At 42.2% G+C, this 11,671-nt stretch overlaps 1 protein-coding gene across 4 annotated transcripts in view; it reads left to right on the forward strand.

Annotated features, from left to right (window-relative positions):
- The window catches only part of LOC122806376 (glutathione S-transferase Mu 5-like), a 175,666-nt gene that overhangs the window by 33,476 nt on the left and 130,519 nt on the right, over nt 1-11,671 (forward strand). For all 4 annotated transcript variants that reach the window (XM_044076728.1, XM_044076730.1, XM_044076726.1 and 1 more), the window contains one exon: nt 7,922-8,022. In XM_044076728.1, coding sequence (XP_043932663.1) covers nt 7,922-8,022 — 101 coding nt within the window. The remainder of the gene's footprint in view (nt 1-7,921; nt 8,023-11,671) is intronic.

Below are 11,671 nucleotides of genomic sequence, written 5' to 3' on the forward strand. Positions count from 1 at the left end.
ACTTCATGTAGGCCTTTTCCTGGCCTGTGAGGAGGTTATTATCGAGGTGTGTGAGCTACAGCATCATAAAGGGTATGTAGAGATACTGTTCAATGTATGGATTAATGTTGTTTCCACAGTGTTTTTTACACGTTGTGCCCATTGTTAACAGGCCTTCAGATTCTGTAGCAGTGTACTGTTTAACAATGTGTGTTGGGGTCAGTGAGGTGACATGCAGATGTCATACATCCTTTCTTTCTGGATGTGCATGCTGCTGCAGTTGATGCTGGTCTATCAGCTGTGTATGTTTGTAGGGGGAGGCTGCAACACTTGTCCCTGTCACCTGAGAATTCCCCCACCGACCGTTTATGTACGGTTGTGTTGTGGATGTCCTGCTCTAGGTGTTTGGGAGGTATGTTGGGTCTGTAGCAGGTAGCTGGACATACTGTTGCATGTGTAGCAGGCCACAGCTGCTGGATTCTGACCAGGACTCCTCCTGGGGAGTGTGACAACATTGGGGGACTGTATGCTTTATATGTCAGTGAGGGGGCAGTGTCGGCTATTGTGTCACAGCATGGGCAGGGTGTGCATGTGCATATGTTTAGTAGTGCCATCCAGAGAATGGTAGGGGATATTTAGGACGCATCATGTTTGTGATGTGTCCCACCCTCATGGCCTTTGATGTGCTTCTGTGGGTGGCAGTGCCTGTGTTAGCAGCAACCATTTCTGCTGGACCTTTCAGGGCTCATTTATTTCTGTTGTATTGACAAGCATATTGATGTTGTGCAACACACTGGACTGTGGGTGTCCTGATGTATGACATGCTAGGAATGTAACAGAGCTATTGAGTCACTATTATGGGAGGTGTGTTTTGCAGGATATATGTGCATGCATACTGTGTGTTGCACAGGATTGGCATGGGGCATGTGATGTCTGTGGTGTGTGACACTGACCTGTCTGTCATGCTTTTGTCAGGTCAATCTGCACTGACCTGCCAGTACTTCAGCACACAGAATAGATTCAACAGCCATGCTATAAGTAGGTGACACGTGGACATTCTGCAACAGTCTGTGCAATGGTCAGGTGTACCTGATATCCTAGGCATCCCGTACATCCATCTGCATTTATTTGGCTGTGTACTGGGCCATTATCTACATCACGGGCCCAAGTAAGCTGTCATTTATGCCATTATATTTAGAAGTTGCATCACTGGGAATCTGGTTGTGTTGGTACAAACACCGGTAATTTCCCAGAGGTGAGATTTTGTACTGGTGTATTTCACTGAGCTTTGGTTCAGATGTTTCAGGTTGCAGTATTTGGCGGAGGTGTATGTTATCCCTATTGTTACATCACTGTGACGATATATGTACAAAAACAGTGGTAATTCCCTACAGCTTAGTTGGTGTAGTGGTCTGTTGCTCTAACTCTGGTTCAGAGGGTCCTGGAGTTAATACTTGGTAGGGGTGTAGTTGTTCCCCTAATGCTACATCACTGCACTGCATAATATATTTTAAAATAAACACTGAATACTCACAGCTGATTTGGCATAGTGGTGCATTGCTCTGACATTTTGGTGCAGAGGGTCCTGGGTTTGAGACTTGCTAGAGATGGCAATTTTTTTCTGGCCTTAGCTTCTCATAGCATCTAAATATTGCTTAGATATATACAACAGTATTGTAACTTATTGTCCAATAATGTTACTTCATTCTTAGGTGAATCTATTTTATTATAATAAGTAACATTTGCAACCTTTCCCTGTAACGTGTAAAAAGCTAAATGGTCAGGATTTGATCCTTGCACCTGATGTACAAGTGCCGGTGCCGTAACCATTCAGCCAGTGAGGATTTGCTGTTAGACTGCTGTATATACCACTTATTTCATTTGAGCATTGCTGAGCACCACGCCATGCTGTGCAAACCCGCTCAGTTATGCTAAGTTTAAATGCATCCGGTTTCTATTTTTATATGTCTGGCACGTGTTCCTTGCAAATGTCAGTAACTACATTTGGTAAATAAAATTGGCATTAATATAATAATGTGAAATTATGCTTTCCAATGTAGAGGCAGGGCCCAGCAGGTATGATAGACATAGGCATCAGGCAATCTGATAAGTACACGTCCAGAGTATGTCAGGAATGGTCAGGGAGACCTGGACAATCTGTGAAATAATCCCTGTATGACATTGGGCAGACTGGGAGGGGCTCAATGACTGTGCATTATGTGATTTGCCAGCTGTATCCACCATTATGTGCTGTCAGGGTGACACCCCTGCACTGGCCCAATAATCAAGGGCCATCAGTCCTCACCACTAGCACCAGTGAGGAACGGACAATAGGAGGATAAGTAGACACACAGTAAGGTACATTTACTTCAGAGCACACAGAGATCACAGTCTGTCTGGGGCTGGTTCCCACTGTCTCTCCAGATCCCCAGTAAGACTCCCCACTGGCACAGCTGTACGTGAAGATGCACATTCTGCAAATGTCTGAATAGTTGAGGTATGAGCTCAGTACGCAACAAGAGTTCAACACGCACTTCTGCACCAGTAGTTTAATATGCACATAACCTATATAGTCTGAGAGACTTGAATCTAACTATTTGGAAAATACCAGTTAGCTGGGCTGCCAGGGTCAGTACTGTTAATTCCTATTTCTGTTACTGCATCTCCCAGTCTGCATTCCATTATATGCTTCATGTATGACATGCCTCCGTATAGTGCTGCAGTCCTTTGTCAGAAGAAATCCACTGTTGGTATAGTAATACATCAGTCTGTCTACGTGAAGAAGTTGTCAGACCTGTTTACCATAGGCAGCAGCTTACCTTTTGTAGGTAATGCTCATGAACGGGCAGTGGTCTATACCCCAACCATACCTCTCAAACTCTTAAAGCAAGAAGTTTGGACAAAGCCTTAAAAGTGGGACAAAGGCCCAAAAATTGGGATAATTTTTAAATATTGCTCTTACAAACTTAGAAAGTTGCTAGAATAACAGGTTTTACATTAACATTAATTTTATGAAGTGTGTGAAGTCTGGAACTCTATTGTCTGTCATTATTTTCTAACTTCAATCTTTAGTGATTTGCTACTAGTTTGCCAGAAAAAACACAATTTTATGAAAGGACCAAAAAATAAGAGGTAAAATCTAGGCATTCTGCAAACATCTGTACAGTTGAGAGGTATGACACCAATCTGTTGCTCCCATTTGCTAATTCCATCCAGAACAGCTGTGTTGCCTTTTCATTAGTCAATGGCATGGCAATACAGTGCTATAAGTTGGGCCTTCATGTGGCCCTTGGCCTTTTTCCTGGCACATAGGGAGGAAATTATTGAGGTGCAGGACCCAGTGGAGGAGGCAGCCCAAGGTTGGTTGCCAGAAGTGCTGGGTCTCCGTGCCAGATGAGATGGACAGGCAGATCCGCTGGGATCTGCCTTCCCAAACATGCTATGGTGTTGAGGTTTGACCAAATGTTTTTGTTGGTCATTAACAAAACATGTCGACATTTAGTTATAACAGCATGCATGGGTGTTCCAATTAACCCAGAACAATACATCTGAGTAATTGCATGGCAAACGGAACACATGCATAAATGGAATAACAGTATTGTAACAGCATGCCAGTTACATTTATTTATTTTATTTTACATTTGTTGACCGGGCTAGTCTAACTGGAAAGATGTCCATTTTCAGTAGAGACCCAGGGAGATAAGCTCCAAGAAAGAAACAAAAAAAAATAACAACATGCATATTACAGGTTAACGGCAGCAGGCCAGTAACAATACAATTTGAGCAAGGTATAACATGCAACCATTTAAATATATGAACAATAATAGAACACAAGTCCCAACATTAGGTTTTGAGAACAACATACCCATAGTATGCAAATAATTATTGATGCGGGTAAGGGGTGGGGAAGTCCATTTGCGACTGTGTAGGCGTATATTTTTCACAACAGTACTGTACAGGTCTGCCATCACTTTACATCTACCTGCGGCCTATAGCTACTGTAGCACATACAGTCCTGTTAATCTCCCAGCCAAAGCTGTAACAATTCTAGGTACATAGGAACTCGTACATGTCATGGTTACATATATGACTAACAAGGTACACCCTGCACTGATGTATGACTGTGCTAATGGCATACTTCTACTGGATTTTTACCTCTTTGCAAGGTTATTGGCAGCAGTGATCACTAGCTGTGACAGTTGAGAGACGTTCGTGTAAACAGCTATCCTGCTGTCATTTGTGGCCATTGGGCTGGGCAATAGAACATCAGTACAGAGTTTATTATTATAACTTTCATACAGCTAATACAAACATTTCTTTACCTGTCAGAGAAAATATTTTAACAGTATCTGAATGTTTTGTACAAGTGGCTTACTTGTGTGCAACTATAAACACATCTTAGCAGTCCCTGGATTCAAAACATTCAACAACAGGTACAAATGTGACTTGTCGTTGTATATGTGGATGTGAATGACCTAAGACGTACCTCCCCGGACTACATGGAGGAGCTCTCAGATTATGTAGCCCAGGCAGGTATGACCCTAGCCTTGAGTAGCATCCTACCATCACTCAGAATGATACCACAGTACAAGCAGAAAATGATTGATTTCAACAATTGGCTAAGTTTCTGGTGTCATTCTAAGGGGATCCAGTATCTGTCTGCCTGGGATGACATGATTGACAGATCTCTGCTTTGCCAGAGATGGCCTGCATCTGTCACCCCTGGGCTTATGGATACTGGCCAAAGCTCTTGCCACCCCTATAGTGCCTTTTTAGGCAGTGTTTCAAAGACCAAATTACCACCGTTAACAACTACAAACAAATGCATGCAATCTGAGGGTCATGTTGCTCAACACTAGAAGTCTAAATCGCAATGCACTCGCTTGAGGCAATCCTTAAAATGGAGAACATCGACATTTGTGCTGTAACAGACCTGGTTCAAGGCAGCAGAAAGCACCCCTGCGCTACCAGGCTATAACATTCTCATTCCACACCTTTTGGCCCCAGAACTTAGTCCGAAGCTCCAAAGGCGGTGGTGTCTCCATATTCATAAAGGATGCGCACACCTCCAGACTTGTAGCCCAACATAACTCATCAGAGATACTTCAGGTGCAGTTAACATTGGGTAAGACAGCGATTCAAGTCGTAGCCTGCTGTAGGTCCCTAACCATGTCCTAAGACTCGCACTCCACGTTCCTAAGCACCATGGAGAATATTAGGTTTCAACCTAACACTCTCTCTTTCTAGGCAACTTCAGTTACCCCTGCATTAACTGAGTGAACTATTCCTGTACCAATACAGTTGCCGAACGACACTTGCCCAATGTTTCCTGGAGTTCATTAATTCCAGTGCCCTAGACCAGCTTGTTCTTACCCAAACTAGCAGTAGCAACATCCTTGATCTGATCATTACTACCATGGATGACCGTTGCTCTACACCAATAGTCAGCTCCTTCCCGTTTTAGATCTGACAACAAACTAATCACCTTGGAAATCCACCCCCCCCAGCAAAGTTAACCACCATGAAAAACTTCTCCAAAGCTATCTTTGGGATCCTAAAAATAGAGGTGGCTAACTTCGTCACCCATGCAAAAAAAGGAAGCCAATCTGGCGGTCCCCTGTCATAATCTAACTCCACCATCTGAAGGGGGAATCTGATGCAGAATAAGGTGAAGTCCCAAGCTTGGAAAAACTCCCTAATCTGCCTTCAACAAAAAGTTGAGATCCCTCATCAAGTCCAGTGAAGCTAGGTGTGACAACAGAATTGCAGCAGGTAGTAAAGACAATCGCAAGGCTTTCTATAGTTATGTAAAGAATCTCCATGGTGATACCCATATTTGCTCTGAGCTACTGCTTAATGGTACCTCCTATACCGAGCCAACGGATATTGCCAGTATACTGGCAGATTCAATGCCAACACAATACCAATAGATTGCCAGGCACCCGGTTTTACTGCTGCACAGGTTAAAACAGCACTGTCCAAGTCCAAGAATACAGCTTCTGTAGGACCTGACAATATCCCTGGTTGTGTTCTACATGAACTACAGAGTGGACTGGCAGCTCACCTGTGTGCTCTGTTTAATCACAGCCTCACCTCAGGCTTTGGCTGTGATTTCTGTTCAAGCACAGCCTCACCTCAGGCTTTGTCCCTGCCAAATAGTGCACTGCTACAGTTATCCCTCGGAGGAGCGACTACAGACCCTGGAAACTATTGCTCCATTAGCCTGACTAGTCCTGATATGCAAAGCTATGGAACGCATCAACATGGTCCTAATAAACAAGGATACAGGGAATCTCCAAACTGTGGATCCCGCACAGTTTGGTTTTGTGAAGGGTAAATCGTGCCTACTCAACTTGATCGACTTCTTTAAGTCAGTCACCAGAGCTGTGCATGGGAGACAAGGTGGTTCTTACAGCCTACCTTGATCTGGCCAAGGCCTTTGATACCATTCCCCACTCGGGAATCCTAGAAAAACTCACTAAGCTTGGCATTGACCCCTATATCACTAGGTGGGTTGCAAATTGGCTCACAGAACCCACAGTGTGAAAGTAGTTGACTCCAAGTCAGACTGACGATTAGTCACGAGTGGAGTCCCACAGGGTTTGATTGTGGGTCCTCTCCTGTTTGGTATCTACTTCTCTGAAGTCCAGGCCAACACGAAGGGACTCTGGCTGACAAATGTTCGCAGACTTCCCATACATGTCATAGCAGAGCACCTCGCTGACCCTCTTCAAGAGAAATATTGATGAGTGGATGAGAAACAAGAAAATTCACCCTGGAGATATCACCAGTGGCTCTACTTAACAGAGGCACTGGAAACTAAGGTTGGGTGGCACTATGGCAGGGTAATCCTATGGCTAGGCTTGTAAAGGCCCCAGGGCCATTAGCCTAGTACACACCTATGAACCAAGAAGAGATTAGTTAGTAAGGTGTGTTGGTAGCACAGTGCCTTAATTTGGCCTTCCCCATCTAGCAAAGTACATTTTGCATATGCTAGAAGCATACTGGTAAATGGTTTGGGTTACTGCTCTGTATAGAGGCAGTCTTAAATGATGCTACCAAAGAAAGTAATTGACTTTTTAAAGCACCAGAAGTTGGGGGGGGAGGAACACCACATCATATCATATCATTTTTTACTTTTTGACCTCTTCTGAGGTCACACAACCTCTTGTTAGGTGAAACATCAAAAGAAGTGTTACTGAATCCAGCATTACCAAGACATTTTGAATGTAGTCAGCAAACATTGACAGAATATGTACAGCTGCCAGTTTTACTACTGTACATTTTTCTGTCAGTTTGAAAAGTTAAACATACGGCAATGTGTAGAATGACTTAATAGAGGAATGCTTTAGTAGGAATGGGTGACTTAGAGTTGGCCATTAGCCATGCTCTTATATTTTAATATGGCCTACCTTGAGTTCACAGACAGCCTGTTCTACAATTGTGACAATCGACTTAAAGGGCATTTTTAAGCCTAGCCAGGCTTCCCAATACAATTTACATATTGGTTGGTTCCCAATTGTTTGGGCATGAGTAGCAGAGAACTAAACATGTACATCCACAGGGGCACAGTTTGGTGGTACATTGCTGAAACAATAAAATGCTGACATAATATGTACTGCTGAAAGATTATAGCTGTAACAATTCATCTACTTGGATAGTAACAAAATGTAAAGAAAGTGGCCCCAAAGAGGATAGAAATGGGAGATCTTGACTAAGAATGACCTCCATATCTTTGTTAGAGCTGGTCGCAGCTTATTTGCCACTTATTGCTCGTGTTATATGACCTACTGTCCCTTGCCCCCCTCCAAAAAAAATGGTTTCACCCTCCCTGTGTGGTTTAAATTGTTCAGCTCCTTAAAAGGCATCACTGCTTTTGAAATGCATGCGTTTGTGATGTGTGTTTATTCTGTGTAGCACTGAGTTAAAGCTTTCTCTGTAGGTGGCGACACTGAAAAGGAAAAGATGCGAGTGGATATTCTTGAGAGCCAAGTTGTGGACTTCAGGCATCGCTTTACAATGACATGCTACAATCCTGATTTTGTGAGTATGGTACTTTTTATCTAAAACTTAGTCAGAAGTATAGCAGGGAGGGCATGTTATGAAGAGTAGTTCTGTTTTGTAGGCTTTTATAGGAGTTGCATGTTGTATAACCTGTGTTAAATGCAATGCTGGAGAGTGGGTAGTGAAGGGAATGTTGAATCCTATATTTTTTTTTTCACCATAAGTTCAGAAATGGTGTCAAGCTGAGTTGAGCAAGGATGGTGTTTTTCTGTCCTCGGCTGGGATCTTGTTCAGTTATTTTGTCGTCCACTGAGTCATGGACAAAAAAACTGAAAAAATTCAGGCTACAGTCTTTTCTCAGATTCCGGTTATGGAGGTGATTGCTGCTGATCACCGTTTCAAATTTAGTTTGTCATACAGTTTACCTTGCCATCTGGTACCTCTGTAAACAGTTCTAACTTCAATGAATACTGCTGGCACAAGTTTTATTTCTCATTGGAAATAATCTGTGCTGCTAAACATATTTGAACAGAGAATAGAGTTGTGCCTCTGAAGCCAGCAGTTCTTTTGCTGGCCAGGTAGGTGGGCCGTATTGATTCTAGATTTTTTGTGAATTTTGGTGAAGGAACAGAGTGCCACATTTTGGAAGGCCAAAGTACGAATCGTGACAGTTTCTTGTTAACCATTCTGTATGCTGGTCTATTGGGAGTATCTAGCTTATGTATTTTAAATGCAAAGTTACATTGTACATTTTGAAACTGGTATACTGCCTCAGTCTGATCTGTGTTTCACTTGTGAGCAATAGCCAACTCCTCTTGTAAATGTGCATGATGGATCTGTTAACTGTTGGCTATTTCTGTTTGGTAAGCTTTTGGTTACAAAATAGCATGGTACCTTTTTTTGTCCCTTTAATTTAATTTACAAATGGACATCACAAATGCTGTTTTACACACTAGAGTCAATTTTTTTTCTATAGCCTTTTCATCCAACCCAGCCAGGGCAGCTACAGGCAAAAGTCATTTTGATTTGACTCTAATATGGACTACCCGTAAAAGCTACAGACAATTAGAAAAAACTTCTCCACAATAGACTATCGAAAACAAAATCTGTCACATCACTAACTCTCTCATGGGCATTACTGCTTCCCCCTTAAAACAGCCAAATGGTTATTAACTGCCAAACTTTATAGCAAGCATGCACATGGCTACCTTGATCACCTGTCCAAACAATGACTCTCTCAAATCCCCCACACCAGGCTAAACGTGTACCACCCACGTTTTTATTCATCAGTGCCCCTAAACCATGGCAGTTCTTCCCCACCACCACATAAAGGAACTACAGTCTCACTCCCTCACTTCAGAGCTGAACTTCAAATTGTGCATGCCACACAGCAGGCCACCTCACCAGTGGTCAGTCTCAGTTAATCTTTCTCAACTGTTAAAACCCCTTCACTCCATCACTTTCCACCCTCTCTCGCATTGACTCTCATTACCCCTCCTCCAGCATTTCCATCATGATGTAAAAAATGTAGGTTCTTGTAATTGTTGCTACATCTATTCATTGTTGCTACAAGTTTTCGTTTTTACTTTCAGTTCAGAACTGCTACTTTTTCTGATTTATTTCCCTTTTTTTTTTTCCCCTTTGGTGAATTTTCACTCTGGCAGTGCCCACAAGATTGGTCATTTGTGGTTGGTGTACTACACTGATGATAAAATATAAAATAAAGTGGTTCCAATTTTTATATAATGACTTGGTTGTTACTGCAGACTGAGTTGGTGTCCCTTGTACTGTTAAACTTGTGGTTCTTGGGGATTACTTTTGAAACGTGTTCAAGGTGCAGAGAGATTTGAGACCTTTTCCTAATAGGCTGTATACTTTTTTTTTTTTTTTTTTTTTTATTCTAGTTTAATGCTTTCTAATCTTGTTGTCGTCATTCCAGATTAATCCATCCTTCCTTTCTCATCTTCCACTGTTCACAGCTGTCTTGCTTTTCCTGAGGAGAGTACTGTCTGGTTTATATGAATTCAGAGGACACGTACTTGCATGGCCCCTTTCTTTATATGTTTATCAGGAGTATCTTACAAGACACATGCTGCCAGATGTGACTGTTTCATAGGCGACTGTGGGTAATGAGGAGTAGGAGGGGGTAGATGTCTTAGACACGGGGCAGATCACTTGACCCATATAAGTGGTTGGTGGTAGTGCACAGGCAGGAACAGAACTGTGAGCTTAAGTTTCCCTTTCATGGGCTGGTGTAACTCCTTCCTAGCTATGCAACAAAGCTGAGATGATATAGATTTTTCAGCTGACTGTTTTTTTACATCCCAGTGCAGTTGGCCAGCATGTTCCCCAGTATATCCTGGGGGGGTGGTTGACTGGCTGGCTACATAAATTTTATGGTTGCCCAGATTGCAATTGCAAACAGACTAGGCTTTGTATTACTTGGAGCTCTTGAAGCAAATCCCAGTTATGTCTTAATGGGAACCCTATAGAGTGAGAGGTTCACTGATTTGATGGCTTTAAATCTGGTGCTGCTTCTGGCTGAAGATCAAAACAAAGAAATGGCGACAGCAAGTGATTGCCACAATGTTAAATTAGGGGAGCTGCTGTGGGAAGTTGGTCACGTAGAGAACAAGCTCTATACTCTACTCTACTCTCAAGGTGGTGGATGCAATATGGGCCTCAAAGGGGATTATTAGCCAGATGACAAACACACCCCATTGGGGAGTTACATTTGCCACTTAGCATAGTTTCATCAGTGAACTTACCAAAGGTACTTTATTTGTACACTACAGATGTGCCTTGTGCTTATACTTTATTTTTTTGTCTGTTATGGGTTGATGTGAAATAAAAACATTAAATGGAAGTGTTAAGCAAATGGTTAGAAGTAAATGTTAAGCTTGAGTTATGTATGTCTGTATCAAAATGTTAACCCAAACTTAGCTGGTAGGTCTTAGCAATGTTGACTGTTAAACTGAAGGTATGGGGAATCATGTTCTTTTTAAGTATTTGTCTCATTTTATGACCATTTTACAGTATTAGTACTATTGATTTTACGTGTGGTATTATACTGTTCCAGACTAGTGTTGGTAGCACCCCCCCCCCAATGCCATTAAGTTCCACTTCAGCCGCAGTCTTAAATTAGAGATGGTTTATGGGTTGTAGGAAAGGATGGTAAGCCTGAAAAAATGCAGCAGAAAGGGGGCGCAGACTGTTTACATTTCCAATTTGATGTAATGAGGATGACTTTTTTTGCCTTTTTTGTTTTCTACACACCACACCACCTGAAGTTCATTATTCGGCTTCTCAATTTCTTTAGTAAACATTGACTCCGTTGCTGTCTGCATTCAGTCTTGTATTTTCTGTCCACAGTAGTAGTATATTACTGGAGCACTGGCCATTACTGTAGTGGTGTAAAAACTATGCAGCAATGACCATCCATTTTCAAAGAAAATCCTTCCTCCTATGTAGTTTTAAATGTTAACTATGTCTTTGTTTATTATGATGAGTATATGTAGTTTTCGTGCCAAGAAGACATTCATTTTTATCTGCCTGGTATAGTCTGATCTGGAAACCTTTTTCAGTTAAATTTGGCCACGTACAGACTACATACATGAGTGTGTGAATATGCATGTGTGCGTGCGACTGGCATACTATGTAATAATCAAATGAACAATTGTCATTGTGT

This window comes from Protopterus annectens, chromosome 7.part0 (assembly GCF_019279795.1).
Source record: "Protopterus annectens isolate FY-2018-M chromosome 7.part0, PAN1.0, whole genome shotgun sequence".
Lineage (NCBI taxonomy): Eukaryota > Metazoa > Chordata > Ceratodontiformes > Protopteridae > Protopterus > Protopterus annectens.